Source organism: Myotis daubentonii, chromosome 8 (genome assembly GCF_963259705.1).
Source record: "Myotis daubentonii chromosome 8, mMyoDau2.1, whole genome shotgun sequence".
NCBI lineage: Eukaryota > Metazoa > Chordata > Mammalia > Chiroptera > Vespertilionidae > Myotis > Myotis daubentonii.
Window position 1 is genome coordinate 8,004,628 of NC_081847.1, and position 16,100 is coordinate 8,020,727.

Genomic DNA, 16,100 nt, shown 5'->3' on the forward strand with positions numbered 1-16,100 from the left:
CTTCCCTCTTAGGTTGCATGGTCTGTTTGATGTTTCTATGACTCTGGCTCTATTTTTGTTCATCAGTTTATGTTGTTCATTATATTCCACAAATGAGTGAAAAAAATCATGTGGTACTTAACTTTCTCTGACTGGCTTATTTCGCTTAGCATAATGCTCTCCAGTTCCATCCATGCTGTTGCAAATGGTAAGAGTTCCTTCTTTTTTATAGCAGCATAGTATTGCATTGTGTAGATGTACCACGGCTTTTTAATCCACTCATCTGCTGATGGGCACTTAGGCTGTTTCCAAATCTTAGCTATGGTGAATTGTGCTGCTATGAACATAGGGGTGCATATATCCTTTCCAATTGGTGTTCCTGGTTTCTTGGGATATATTCCCAGAAGTGGGATTACTGGGTCAAATGGGAGTTCCATTTTTAACTTTTTGAGGAAACTCCATATTGTTCTCCACAGTGGGTGCACCAGTCTGCATCCCCACCAGCAGTGAAGGACAGTTCCTTTTTCTCCACATCCTTGCCAGCACTTGTCATTTGTTGATTTGTTGATGATAGCCATTCTGACAGGTGTGAGATGGTACCTCATTGTCGTTTTGATTTGCATCTCTCAGATGATTAGCAACTTTGAGCATGTTTTCATATGTCTCTTGGCCTTCTGTGTGTCTGTTTAGGTCCTTTGCCCATTTTTTGATTGGTTGTTTATCTTCCTTTTGTTAAATTATATGAGTTCCCTGTAAATTATGGAGATAAAACCCTTATCAGAGATAACATTGGTAAATATGTTGTTCTCCCATGCAGTGGGCTCTTGTTTTGTTGATTGTGCCGTGCCAGCACAGCCAAGGGTTTGGTGAGCCTGAGGGGTGGTGGTGAAGGATGTAGAAAAGACAGACAGAGAGAATAAGCTGGGTCTAGGTGGATCTTCCTGTGCCTGGCTGAGGCCACAGAGAGAGATCCAGATGGCAAGCTGAGCCTTTATTTTATAGCCAGAGGTAAACAAGGTAGTGGTCACCATAGTTACAATGTTCTTATGAGTTTCACTTGTTTTGGCAACACTTGCTGCACCCCCCTCAGCCCATTAGCTACCCAGATAAGATCTAAGGAATCATAAAGTCAAGTTTAATTATGCTAAAAGGGCTGTGCCTTCTAAGCTGGGACTTGTTTGTGGCTTGGCAAACAGGTCAGTCCAAGGCTTAACCCTATAGCCACTCCCTACAGTTGATGGTTTCTTTTGCTGTGCAGAACTTTGTATTTTGATGTAGTACCATTTGTTTATTTTCTCTTTAGTTTCCATTGTCTTAGGAGCTTTATCAGTAAAGCTATTGCTCGACATATGTCTGATATTTTGCTGCCTGTGGATTCTTTTAAAATTTTTATTGTTTCTCATCTTATGTTTAAGTCCTTTATCCATTTTGAGTTTATTTTTGTGTATGGTGTAAGTTGGTGGTCTAGTTTCATTTTTTTTTTTTTGCAAGTATCTGTCCAATTTTCCCAACACCATTTATTGAAGAGGCCATTTTGACTCCATTATATGCTCTTGCCTCCTTTGTCAAATATTAATTGAGTTTAATGGCTTGGGTCGATTTCTGGGTTCTCTGTTCTGTTCCATTGGTCTATATCAGTGATGGCGAACCTATGACACATGTATCAGAGGTGACACGCGAACTCATTTTTTTGGTTGATTTTTCTTTGTTAAATGGCATTTAAATATATAAAATAAATATCAAAAATATCTTTGTTTTACTATGGTTGCAAATATCAAAAAATTTCTATATGTGACACGGCACCAGAGTTAAGTTAGGGTTTTTTGAAATGCTGACACTCCGAGCTCAAAAGGTTCACCATCACTGGCCTATATGTCTGTTCTTGTGCCAGTACCACGCTGCTTTGATTACGATGGCTTTGGAATATAGCTTGATATCTGGTATTGTGATCCCTCCAACTTTGTTCTTCTTTCTCAGGATTACTGTGGCTATTTGGGGTCTTCTTTTTATTCCATATGAATTTTTGGAGAATTTGTTCTAGGTCTGTGAAATATGCCATTGGTATTTTAATGGGGATTGCATTGAATCTATAGATTGCTATGGGTAGTATGGACATTTTAATGATGTCAATTCTACCAATCCATGAACACGGTATGTTCTTCCATTTGTTTATGTCTTCCTCTATCTCTTTTTTCAACATCCTGTAGTTTTCTGAGCACAGGTCTTTTACTTCAGTTAAGTTTATTCCTAGGTATCTTAATTTTTTTGTTGCAAAAAATTATTTTTTAAGTTTCTTTTTCTGTGAATTCATTATCCTATATAATAAAAGCTTAATATGCTAAGTGTCCGGTTGTCCATTCAACCAATTAAGTGTAATATGCTAATGATATGCTAAGGCTGCTCAACTGCTTTCTATGATGTGCATGCACTGACCACCAGCGGGCAGACGCTCTGACTGGTAGGTTAGCTTGCTGCTGGGGTCCAGCCGATCAGGACTGAGTGAGATGGGTCGGACACATCCTGGAGCCCTCCCGCGGTCCCTCCCCAGCTGGCCAACCTCCTGCGTCCCTCCCTGACCCTGATCGTGCACCGGTGGGGTCCCTCAGCCTGGCTTGTGCCCTCTCACAATCCTGGACCCCTCAGGGGATGTCAGAGAGCCAGTTTCAGCCCAATCCCACAGGCAAGACGGAGGGACCCCACTGGTGCACGAATTTGTGCACCAGGCCTCTAGTTGGTGTGTAAGAAAGCCATAGATTTCTGGGTGTTAATTTTGTATCCTGCTACATTGCTGAATTCATTTATTAAGTCTAGTAGTTTTTTGATGGAGTCTTTAGGGTTTTCTATGTACAGTATCATGTCATCTGCAAATAATGTCAGTTTTACTTCTCCTTTTCAATTTGGGCGTCTTTTATTTCTTCTTCTTGTCTGATCACTATGGCTAGCACTTGCAGTACTATGTGACACAGGAGTGGTGAAAGTGGGCATCCCTGTCTTGTTTCTGTTCTTAGGGGAAATGGTTTTAGTTTTTGCCCATTGAGTATGATGTTGGCTGTACATTTGTCATATAAGGCTCTTATTATGTTGAAAGTTTTTTTTATCAGGAAAGGGTGTTGGATTTTGTCAAATGCTTTTTCTGCATCAATTGATATGACTATGTGATTTTTGTCTCTCAGTTAGTTTATGTGATGTATAACATTTATTGATTTGCAGATATTGTACCAGCCTTGCATCCCCAGAGTAAATCCCACTTGGTCATGGTGTATGATCTTTCTAATGTAATGCTGAATCTGATTTTCTAGAATTTTGTTGAGGATTTTGGCATCTATGTTCATCAAGGATATTAGCCTGTAAGTCTCTTTCTTTGTAGTATCTTTATCTGGTTTTGGGATTAGGGTAATGCTGGCTTCATAGAAGGATCTTTGAAGTGTGTCTTCCTCTTGAATATTTTGGAATAGTCTGAGAAGGATTGGTTCTTTGAATGTTTGGTAAAACTCCCCTGTGAAGCCATTCAGTGCAGGGCTTTTGTTTGTTGGAAGTTTTTGTTTTGTTTTTTTTTAATTAAATCTTTATTGTTCAGATTATTACAGTTGTTCCTCTTTCCCCCGCCCCATAGCTCCCCTCCACCTATTTCCCACTCCACCCTCCGCCCTCACCACCCCCCCCCGACCTCATCCATAGGTGCACGATTTTTGTTCAGTCTCTTCCTGCATCCCCCACACCCTTTCCCCCCCAAGTCAGTCCACTCCCTTTCTATGCCTCTGATTCTATTATAATCACCAGTTCATTCTGTTCATCAGATTATTTATTCACTTGATTTTTGGGTTTACTTTTTGATAGATGTGTATTTGTTGTACACATAGTTTGTATCTTTACCTTTTTCTTCTTCTTCCTCTTCTTAAAGGATACCTTTCAGCATTTCATATAATACTGGTTTAGTGGTGATGAACTCCTTTAGCTTTTTCTTATCTGTGAAGTTCTTTATCTGACCTTCAATTCTGAATGATAGCTTTGCTGGATAAAGTAATCTTGGTTGTAGGTTCTTGCTATTCATCACTTTGAATATTTCTTGCCACTCCCTTCTGGCCTGAATAGTTTCTGTTGAGAAATCAGCTGACAGTTGTATGGGTACTCCCTTGTGGGTAACTGACTGTCTTTCTCTTGTTGCTTTTAAGATTCTCTCTTTGTCTTTTGCTCTTGGCATTTTAATTATGATGTGTCTTGGTGTGGTCCTCTTTGGATTCCTTTTGTTTGGGGTTCTCTGCGCTTCCTGGACTTGTAAGTCTATTTCTTTCACCAGGTAGGGTAAGTTTTCTGTCATTATTTCTTCAAATAGGTTTTCAATATCTTGCTCTCTCTCTTATTCTGGCACCCCTATAATTCGGATGTTCGTACGCTTGAAGCTGTCCCAGAGGCTCCTTACACTATCTTCGTATTTTTGGATTCTTTTTTCATTTTACTTTTCTGGTTGGGTGTTTTTTGCTTCTTCGTATTTCAAATCTTTGACTGATTCCTGCGACCCTCTAGTCTGCTGTTGGGAGTCTGTATAATATTCTTTATTTCAGTCAGTGTATGCTTAATTTCTAGTTGGTCCTTTATCACAACCTTGAGGGTCTCACTAGATTTCTTGAAGGTCTCATTAAGTTTATCAGCGGTTTCTAGAAAATTCTTGAAAAACCTTAAAAGTGTGGTTTTGAACTCTATATCCAGTAGTTTGCTTTCCTCCATTTCTGTCATTTGTGACCTGTTTCTTTGTCTCTGCATTTTTTTGTGCTTTGCTGTTTCGATAGAGTGGCTTTGTGTGCTAGGTGTCCTATAGGGCCCAGTGGCTCAGCCTCCCCAATTACCTGAGGTGGACACTCTTGGTGTACTCCTTTGTGGGCTTTGTGCACAGTCTTGTTGTAGTTAAGCCTTGATTGTTGTAGGCAACACTGGGAGGGATTGACCTGCAGGCCAATTGGCTGTGAGAATCAGCTGTGTCTGCAGTGGGAGAACTTCTGTGCTGGAGACACCCCTCCGGGGCAAGACTTGCTTCAGTGGGGCTTTGGTGCTCACTGAGTCTGCCCCCTGAGTGTGTCCTTTATGGATCCAAGGAGCTGCAATCTGGATGGTCCCACTCTGACCACCGGGCACACTGGCTCCTGGATCTCTAAGGAGGTACTAATCTAGCCTCTGCCTGAGGCTATCCAGCAGGAGCCACCTGTGACACAATGCAAGTTGCTCTGGGGCCTTGGGCCAGCTGCAGTTTGTTAGGTAATTATCAGATTGCAAAGGTCCAGGCCTTTCATATGCAAAAGCCTCTGTGGCTTGGGTGGGGTGGGGTCCCAGGGGATCAACAGGGCGGAAGGAGCAGTTATGGCTGCTCTCAGTCTTGCCCTCAGAGGCCCTGCTTCTCAGTGTCCCAGCAATTGCCTCAAGCACCCCCCGAGAGAAAGCTGCCCTCGAGTTCCAACCGATGCCAGACAGTCCAGTTTCTCCCATATGAGTCTGGGTCCCCAGAGACTCACCCAGAACTGGAGCTCAGAGCTTGAGACTCCCTCCCGATTGAAAAATACAACCGTGTCCTCAGCCGCTAGCCCTCTCCGCATGTGCCTCTGTACCTCTGTATTTTACTTCCGCACCGCACCTCCTCTGAGTCTTGGTATGCTTTTCTCTTTCCTTCTAGTTGTAGAATTTCCACTCAGCCAGCCTTCCTGTGGTTTTGGATGATGACCGTTCCATCTTTTAGTTGTATTTTTGAAGTGGTTGTGAGAGGCAGCAACCTCCGGTGTTTACCTATGCCGCCATCTTGGTTTCCTCGAGCTGTGTTTTCTGTTGGAAGTTTTTGATTACTATTTCAACTTCATTAGTAGTTATTGGCCTATTCATCTTTTTTTTTAAATATATATATTTTATTGATTTTCCACAGAGAGGAAGGGAGAGAGATAGTTAGAAACATCGATGAGAGAGAAACATCGATCAGCTGCCTCCTGCACATCCCCTACTGGGGACGTGCCCCCAATCCAGGTACATGCCCTTGACCAGAATCGAACCTGGGACCTTTCAGTCCGCAGGCCGACGCTCTATCCACTGAGCCAAACTGGTTTCGGCGATTCAGGTTTTTTTTTAATCCTTCCTGATTGAGTTTTGGAAGCTTGTATTTTTCTAGGAGGTGGTTTGATGCAAGGGAGCTCCAAGCCACATTCAGATCTGTGCCTGGAGATGGCTGTCCTGTCTGTCCCCACACACTTCCTGCCTGGACCACAACGAGGGACGGCTCTGCTTTTCCTGCGCACTAGCCTTGTGCACCAGAACTTGGCCTCGACTCCATCCTTCTGCACACTCTAGGGAGATGCATTTGAATAACAAAAGCACTGGAGACTGCTTTGGTACCAGGATCCGAGTAACAAGGATCAAAGACTTTTCCAAGGAAAGCCTTGGTGCAAAGGATGTTTCATGATTATATCTACATGATACTATAAATGGTAATGCTATAAATGTTGAGGTACAAACCTTTGCTGATTGAGCATCCTGAATTTATCAACACAGACTCCACAGTGTACAAAATAAATTAACAGGGAACCCAACAGAACAGGCTATGTTGCAAGTATAATATGCATCTTTAACTCGGTGAAGACAAAATAGCAAATATAAATATATATTTGGTGTAAGACACAGATACATAATGTGTACCAATGTCACAGAATCAATTCCATCAAAAATGAAATACCAATGACCTTATCTAACGGATGTGACCGTTACTCATTTGGAAATAAGTCTCTCCCCGCCACCCTTTCTTTTCTCCCAGCACCTGACATACAGGATATGTATTTCTCTGTCACTGTGTTCTCTGTCTCCCCTCTCGGTCTCCCCATAGACTGTAAACTCCCTGAGGGCGAGGTTTCCGATGAATTTACTGCTACATGAGCAGCACCTGCAATTGCACATCTAGTAGGTGTCCAATAAATAAATACTGAATTTAAAACAGGCACACATTTAACCAGTACAAAAATCAGTTTCTACAATGTCACTTCATACACCGACCTTACGTCATGAACACTTAGCAAGGTCCTTACTGAACACCCGTCTCTCTCCCCTGACTGTCTGTGGGACAAGTCAATGTCCTGGGGTTGCCTAGGCTTCGGGCACGTGGCTCTTCTGCCCATTGGTGTACCCCTCCTCCCTCGGGCTGGCTTTCCCCTTAAGACAAGAGTCGCGCAGAAGGGAGGGAGGGAGGCTCAGTCCAATGACCCCCTGAATTGCCTCGCGTGTTGCTCCAGCTTGTCGGCCTCGGCCCGGAGGTGCGCCAGCGCGGCGGGGCTGGGGCGCTGCAGCACGGCGCGCTTGGTGGCCAGCGCCAGGTCCTTGAGCAGGCTGCACAGGTGGCTGCTGCCGCGGAGGATCTCGTTGCGCGCGTCCCTGTCCTGAGTCTCCCTGCACAGCGTGTCCACCAGCTTCTGCCCGATCGTGATGACCAGCTTGCTCTGCGTCACGAGGATCTCGGGGGGCTGGCTGTGGTGGAGGCTGCTGTGGAGGACGCCCATGGCCTTGAAGAGCGCCCCGAAATAGAGCCGGCAGTGTTCTGAGAGGTGGGCCTTCTTCCCTGGGTCCTGCTGCACAGGGGAGCTGAGGTCCTAGGGGAGGGAAGAGAGAGCAGCGGGTAAGAGACGGATTCCACCGACAGGCTGTGCTTGGCCCCTTGTCCAGCTTTTGCTCGGTTTGGTAGACTTTTGATAAGAAAAGGTCATTTTGTCTGGGAAGCCCCATAGTGCAACATTTGCCTAACTAATTAATGTTTATGTTTTCAAAGCACTGTTATATAAAAATTATGATATATGCAATCTCATGAATTGCATTATATATAATCTCCCATATTTTATACAAATATATAAAATCTTACTCATTCTATCAACAAACCCTTAGAAGAAACACATTGGTAATGACCAAATTTACAACTTTCAAAAAATGCAAGAAAACTTGATGGTGAGATTAAAATGTTTCCTCAAAGAACAGATTTTAAAGGATTTAAAAACTCTTTTCTAACTCCAGTATCAGAGGTAGGACCTGACCCTCAAAATTTTTCAGAAGAAATCTAAGTACGCTGACCTGCCTGCCTTAACATGAAAATATTTCTCGTGTGCCCGCCTGGTGTGGCTCAGTGGTTGAGCAAAAGCTATGAACTAGGAGGTCACGGTTCAATTCCCAGTCAAAGCACATGCACAGATTGCAGGCTCCATCCATGGTGTGCAGGAGGCAGCCAATCAATGATTCTCTGTCATCACTGATGTTTCTCTCTCTCTCTCTCCCTCTCCTTTCCTCTCTGAAATCAATAAAAAATATATTAAAAAAAACATTTCTCTTGCTTGCTAATAAGGTTTTATCTATAGTTTCACTTCCATTCATTTTATTTTCTGGACTATGAAACCAGTGTCCCCCTAAAGTAGTGCTTCTCAACCTTCTGGCCCTTTAAATACAGCTCCTCATGTTGTGACCTAACCATAAAATTATTTTCGTTGCTAGAGAAACCAAGATGGTGGCATAGGTAAACACCAGAAATTGCTGCCTCCCACAACAACTTCAAAAATACAACTAAAAGACAAAACGGACATCATTCAGAACTACAGGAAGGCTGGCCGGGTGGAAATTCTACAACTAGAAGGAAAGAGAAAAGCACACTGAGACTCAGCGGAGGTGCAGAAGTAAAGTGCAGAGGTACGGAGGTGCGCACGGAAATGGCTGGCAAACTGAGGACGCAGCTGTCTTTTTGAATCGGGAGGGAGTCACAAGCCCCTGACTGCTCTGAACTCCAGTTTCGGGAAGTCTCTGGGAACCCAGACTCATACGGGGAGAAACTGGACTGTCTGGCAGCAGGCAGAACTGGGAACTCGAGGGCGGCTTTCTCTCAGAGGTGCTTGCAGTGATTACCGGGACACTGAGACGCGGGGCCCCTTAGGGCAGGGCTGAGGATCAGCCATAGCTGTTTGCTCCACCCTGTTGATTCCCTGAGACCCCACCCCACCCAAGCTGTGCCCAGAGGCTTTTGCATATGAAAGGCCTGGACCTTTGCAATATGAAAATTACCTAACAAACTGCAGCTGGGCTAGACAGACCCAGAACTTCCAAGAGAAGACCCAAGGACCTACAGCAGCTTGCATTGCTTCACAGCTGGGCCTCATCTGGGCACCTTCAACTCCAAACAAGAAGGGGAATCTGTAGAACTCTTCCTAGCTCCTGCTGGGTAGCCTCAGGCAGAGGCTAAATTAGTACCTCCTTAGAGATCCAAGAGCCAGTGTACCCAGTGTTCAGAGTGGGACCATCCAGATTACAACTCCTCAGTTCCATAAGGGACACACTCAGGGGGCAGACTTAGTGAGAACCAAAGCCCCACTGAAGCAAATCTTGCCCCAGAAGGGTGTCTTCAGCACAGAAGTTCTCCCACCGTAGACACAGCTGATTCTCACAGACAATTGGCCTGGAGGTCAATTCCTCCCAGTGATACCTACAACAATCAAGGCTTAACTACAACAAGACTCTGCACAAAGACCACAAGGGGGTGCACCAAGAGTGTCCACCTCAGGTAATTGGGGAGGCTGAGCCACTAGGCCCTATAGGACACCTAGCACACAAAGCCACTCTACCAACACAGGGAAGCATAAAAAATGCAGAGACAAAGAAACAGGTCACAAATGACAGAAATGGAGGAAAGCAGACTACTGAATATAGAGTTCAAAACCACGGTTATAAGGTTTTTCAAGAATTTTCTAGAAACTGCTGATAAATTTAGTGAGACCCTGGAGGCTATGAAAAAAGACCAAGTAGAAATTAAGCATACACTGAGTGAAATAAAGAATAATATACAGAGATCCAACAGCAGACTAGAGGATCCCAAGAATCAAGTCAAAGATTTGAAATACGAAGAAGGAAAAAATACCCAACCAGAAAAGAAAAAAGAATCCAAAAATATGAAGATAGTGTAAGGAGCCTCTGGGACAACTTCAGGCATACCAACATCCGAATTATAGGGGTGCCAGAAGATGAGAAAGACCAAGATATTGAAAACCTATTTGAAGAAATAATGACAGAAAACTTCCCCTACCTGGTGAAAGAAATAGACTTACAAGTCCAGGAAGCACAGAGAACCCCAAACAAAAGGAATCCAAAGAGGACCACACCAAGACACATCATCATTAAAATGCCAAGAGCAAAAGACAAAGAGAGAATCTTAAAAGCAGCAAGAGAAAGACAGTCAGTTACCTACAAGGGAGTACCCATACGACTGTCAGCTGATTTCTCAACAGAAACTATGCAGGCCAGAAGGGAGTGGCAAGAAATATTCAAAGTGATGAATAGCAAGAACGTACAACCAAGATTACTTTATCCAGCAAAGCTATCATTCAGAATTGAAGGTCAGATAAAGAACTTCACAGATAAGAAAAAGCTAAAGGAGTTCATCACCACCAAACCAGTATTATATGAAATGCTGAAAGGTATTCTTTAAGAAGAGAAAGAATAAGAAAAAGGTAAAGATAAAAATTATGAACAGCAAATACATATCTATCAACAAGTGAATCTAAAAATCAAGTGAATAAAAAATCTGATGATCAGAGTAAACTGGTGAATATAATCGAATCAGGGGCATAGAAAGGGAGTGGACTGACAATTCTTGGGGGGAAAGGGGTGTGGGGGGTAGGAAGAGACTGGACAAAAATCGTACACCTATGGATGAGGACAGTGGGAGGGGTAAGGGCAGAGGGTGGGGTGGGAACTGGGTGGAGGAGAGCTATGGGGGGAAAAAAGAGGAACAACTGTAATAATCTGAACAATAAAGATTTAATTAAAAAAATAAAGAAACAAAAAAAATTATTTTCGTTGCTACTTCATAACTGTAACGTTGCTACTGTTATGAATTTTAATGTAAATATCTGATATGCAGGATGGTCTTTGGCGACCACTCCAGGGAACATTTGAAAGCCCCATTGCTAGGTGATAAGTGAGGAGAGTGAGGCTCCCTGAAGAAAACGGCTGCCTAGAGTCTTTCAATGAGAAAAATAAAGAGCTGGAGTCAGTGACGTCTGAAACTCATTCTTCCTGTTAAACTGCATCCTGAAACTCTCCTCGACCTATGACCTCAAAATGCACAGCCCAGGAGCACTTACACTGTGCGATGGTCTGACTGTGTCCTCCCCAAATTCGTATGTTGAAACTCCCCTCTCCAATATGAAGGGACGAGGAGATCGTGCCTTTGGGATGTGACTAGGACTAGGTGAAGCCATGCAGTGGGGCCCCCTGGGTGGGATCAGGGCCCTGGTAAGAATCCAGAGGGCACAGGGCAAAGGCAGGCTGCAGCCTGGCAGGGAGCTGTTCCAGAACCTGACCACGCTGGTGCCCTGATCTCAAACTCCTAGCTTCAGAATGGCGAGAAATACGTGTCTGTTGTTTATAAGCCACTCCATGAACAGGACTTTGTTACAGCAGCACACGCGGACCAAGATAGACAGGTAAAGGGACGGAAAGATCGGGGTGCTGGCTGAGGCAGATCTCTGGGGGCAGGGAGCACAAGGAGGATGCAGCAGAGGCTGGAATGAGGAGCAACAATCTCTACGCTGGAATGTCAGCATCTTCGCTTGAAAGTGTTAACTGTAGGTAAGTAAGAATGTGCCATGGTTCTCATCCTGGGGCGTTGGAACGGGGGATTTTCCTGGTTATCTATCACACCAACCAGGGAGTTCTGCAGGCAGGCAGAGGCAGCGCTGGGGGTGCTGAGTGTCCACCCACACAACGGCCAGCGGTGCCCCCCACCCTGAGAGGCACTGTCCGTCTAAAGCAGTCGTTTCCCGTGTTGCCCCTGGACCTGCTGCATCAGCTTCACTGGGAACTTGTTAGAAAGGAATTCTCGGTCCCACCCAGACCTCCTGAGTCAGACACTCTGTGTGTGCGTTGGGGGGTGGGGAGTGGGGGAGGGGACGGGGGGAGGAGCCTGTGATACACTCTCCAGTCTGAGAGGCCTGGTCTAAGGCTTACTTCATGCTGCAGAAAAGAGCAAGGATTTCAGGCCCAAAGAGAGGTGTTGGAGGCTCCGGGAAACGTGGATCAGGAGGCTGGGGTCTGGTCCTTGTTTACCTCTGAGCAGTGTCCACATGGCTGGACACCGCTGCCCTCCTCCTCCCGCCCCGCCCCAGCCAGCGAGGTCGGCTGGCTCACTGCGTCCCAGGCTTCAGCGATTCAAAGAAAACCTTCACCAGTTAAGCTCTTCCTGGCTTCCTCTTAATACCAATTTGCTTAGTCTTTGTCTTTCAATGGATCCACTTATGTTAATTTAAAGGGAACTTATTAAACTGTTAAAAGGAAAACTGCTGTCATTTGCCACCAAGAAAAGGTCATTAATAAAAATAAGCACAATGGGCCCTGACCGGTCGGCTCAGTGGATAGTGCGTTGGTCTGTGGACTGAAGAGTCCCAGGTTTGATTCCGGTCAAGGGCATGTGCCTTGGTTGCAGGCACATCCCCAGTAGGAGGTGTGCAGGAGGCAGCTGATGGATGTTTCTCTCTCATCCATGTTTCTAATTCTCTATCCCTCTCCCTTCCTCTCTGTAAAAAATCAATAAAAAATATATATTTTTAAAAAGCACAATGAGCCCTGGCCGGTGTTGCTCACTGGTTAGAGCATTGGCCTGTGCACTGAAGGGCCACAGATTCGATTCCCAGTCAAGGGCACGTGCCTGGGTTGCAGGTTTGATCCCTGGCCCAGGTCGGGGTGGGTACAGGAGGCAAGCAATCAATGTGTCTCTCACATCAATGTCTCTCTTTCTCTCTCTCCCCCTCCCTCCCACCCTTCCACTTTCTCTAAAAATCAATGGAAAAAATATCCTCGGGTGATTTTTTATTTTGTTATTAACAAAACAAAATAATGGGGGGAGGAAAGGGAAACATATGTAATACTCTTTGTAATACTTTAAGCAATAAAAAAATAAATAAAAACAAACAAAATAAAACAAAAAGCACAATGATAACACCTTTGATTAAAAATAAAGAACATCAAATGTCAAAAAGTGTTGAAGAAAAATAAATAAAAGCCAATCTAGAAAGAACCAAAACAGCCTTTCAGCTGTAACCAGAAGCCGAAAAAGAGAATGTCAAAGGGAGCATGTGCCCTGGACTCTGCCCTGTGGTGCCGCCCATGACGGGGGCAGAGCTCTGCGTCCTCTCAGGAGTGGCTGAAGATCCCGGTCCCCACCCTGCGCTCCACCGGTCCACCTCCAGGGGCCCTTCCACCGTAACAAGGAAAAACCATCACAAAACCCAAGCCTCCTGCCAGTGTCATGGCTACAATGTTGAATGATTCACAGCAGGAAACGGAAACGTCTCCCAGAGAAAGCAGCTGATGGGAAGTGTGGGAGGGTGGTCATTCTCGCTTACCTGTGTTTCTAAGTCTTTGTTTTCATCCAATCTTTGTTCCAGGATGGGTTTTGCTTTCTCTTCCCGGTTAGGCAACTTCTGAAAAAGACAATCCCTCTGAATCACCCCCTGGAACGGGTGTTATAAGGCTGGCCAGCTCTTTCAGCCCACTTTGAAATCGAGCACTCCGCTTCATGCTTTTGTTCTGTGAACTGAAGCCTTTTGCAACAAGGACACTCTGGCCACCCAAGGGCTGAATTGTGTCTACGATATGGCCTAGCATAATGACACACAGGCCCTTTTAAAAAATATTTATTTATTTGGGAAATGCAAAATATCCAAATTTCTAGCTTGTCTAGAATGTGTTGCGGCTCTTACACCACAAGGCATTTTAGCAGAAAACCAAGGTACCAAGACTGAGCCCCAAAGCACCAAGTTACCTGGGCCACACGGCCGCAGGGACCTGCAGTTCCTGAACCAGACGGTCTTTCTATAGCATCTGAACTCAGGCAGCAGAGTTTTCTAAGAGCAACTGGGGTCTCGAGGCTGCTGAGACCACACACAATTTGGAAGGGTGGTTACACTCCCTTCTTCCATTCATAAGAAACACACTGACCATGACTAAATTCATAACTTTCAAAAAAAATGCAAAAAAACCTTGATGGTGAAATTAAGAAATTTACTCATAGAATGGACTTCAAAAGGCTTTTAAAGTCCTTTCTCATCTTAGTGTCAGAGGTAAAACCCAAATCCCCAAATTTCCAGAAGACATCCTATCTGCCTTAACATTAAAATGTTTAACTGACTTCTTTCTAAGGTTTCATCTAGAATTTTACTTGCAGGAATTTGTCTCCCAAAGCCTATCCGATCCCTGGAAGACTCTCAGCACCTGACTTTCCGGCGACCACGCCAGGTCCACGCGGAGAGCCCTTCAGGCTGCACCGCTCAGAACCCGGACTCACCTTCTCACAGACACCGGCCCAGCTTTTCCCGAGCAGCTCGGGGCAGGGCCCGCTCTCCCGCTGCTGAGGACGAGGCGCACTCCGCTGGTAGGACTCCATTTCCCTCCGGGGAAGCTGGATGCCTTTCACCAGCTTGAATTCTGTCTTGGGGGCCCACGGCGGGGTCTCTTCCTTCTCACCATTCTGCTTGAAGAGGAGCCTCCCGTTGGCAATGACGATGGAGGTGAACCTCTTGATGTCTTCCGGAACCATCCTTGCCACCATGACAAACCTCTCCAGGTCATCCAGGCTGCTCTGGGCTTTGTCTGTCACAAGGACGTCCAGGGACCAGTGGCAGCCCTCCAGGCTCTCCTTGGTTTCCAGCAGGATGTGGTAGGAGTTGGAGATCGTCTGCAGCTGGTCCCTAATTCTGGCCTGAAGGTTACTGCTGGGGAGGTTCCCGGCGGCCCCGCAGACCCCGCGGGCGAAATCCAGAAATTCTCTCAGGGACTCTTCGATGAGGTCGGCGGCCCTGCGGATGGCGTCGATGTTGGCCTCCAGAGAGCCTCTGAGCCTCCAGTTCCTGCTGACAAAGAGCATCAGGCCGGCCACCGAGCTGGCCACCTTCTGCTGGAGAGCTGTCGCCATGCCCTTGGCCAAGGCCAGGTCCAAGGAGAGCTCCTTTGCCGACTCCTCCGAGGAGGAGCTGCTCGAGGAGTCGGTGGACATGGAGGAGCAGGAAGACGTGATGCTGGCCCTGCTGTCAGAGCTGTTCACGGACAGCCTGTCCGGCTCAGGGGAGGGCCAGGTGGCCTGTCTGGAGAGGCATGGGCAGTGAGGGTCCGAGGTCTCCCCTGAAGCCCTGTCGGCGTCCCCCGGCCCTTTTCCAGCCCGAGGGGCGCTGGGCACAGGGATAGGGATGTCATAGATGTTGGGCGTGGTGTTCTGCTGCTCCACTCGGGGAATCAGAAAGCTCAAAGGGACCTTGTAGCTGACACCCCCATCGGAAGGGCAGGCGTCCCCGGGGCAGGCGGGGACTTCTGGAAGGCTGGGGTTCTGCACGGGCACATTTCCACGCAGGTGTGGGGCGAGGGACCGCGCTCTGCTGTTCGGAGGACTGTGGAAATTGGACACGGACCTGGAGAGGGAGTGGGACCCCGGTTCTTCCACAAAGCCGGTAACACAGACATTTCTCACATCCGCCTTTGCTGGAGACACTGGAGTGTCATAAATCCACTCTGATTTCTGGGGGTTTGGCAATGTTTTGTAGCAGGCTCTGCCCAGGGCAACTGTTGCTGTCACGGGAGCACTCTGTCGCTGTGGAGAACCGCGCAGTCACCCAGGTTAGTAGCAACGAAAAGAGGTGGGGCACCTCACTCGATACATGTGCAATGTTTACCACCCCTCCCCCCGCCATTGTCTCTCCAGGCCCTTCACAGCCTGGCTCCACTCTCCTGAGAGCCTCTCTTCCCGCTGGCTTCACGCTCCCCTCACCTGCCCCATCTCCCTGTAGGCCCAGCTGCCAGGCTGCTTACCTTTCCCCGGACCCAGGATGGCCACTTTATACTGAGATATTTACTTTTGCCCAAACTGTGCCCCTGCTCTAAATGCCTCCCAAGCCTTCCTTTTCCATCTAACAAACTCCTATGCATCCTGCACGACACTGCTGAGATGCCAGTCCTCCTGTACGGCCTTCCCTGATCACCTTGGGTGTCTGAGTATCGACTGCAGACATGTGACAGGATCCAGGATCCACGGGGATGACACAGATCTCAGGTTAAGGCGTTTCCCCGACATACAAATCAAAACC

At 46.4% G+C, this 16,100-nt stretch overlaps 1 protein-coding gene across 1 annotated transcript in view; it reads right to left on the reverse strand.

Annotated features, from left to right (window-relative positions):
- Window positions 1-6,175: 6,175 nt before the first annotated feature.
- CASS4 (Cas scaffold protein family member 4) overlaps window positions 6,176-16,100 on the reverse strand; it is a 36,447-nt gene continuing 26,522 nt past the window's right edge. Inside the window, exons 5-7 of the mRNA XM_059705240.1 lie at window positions 14,312-15,607; window positions 13,371-13,448; window positions 6,176-7,589 (exon numbers count right to left, since the gene is read on the reverse strand). Coding sequence (XP_059561223.1) covers window positions 7,194-7,589; window positions 13,371-13,448; window positions 14,312-15,607 — 1,770 coding nt within the window. The 3' untranslated portion in view covers window positions 6,176-7,193. The remainder of the gene's footprint in view (window positions 7,590-13,370; window positions 13,449-14,311; window positions 15,608-16,100) is intronic.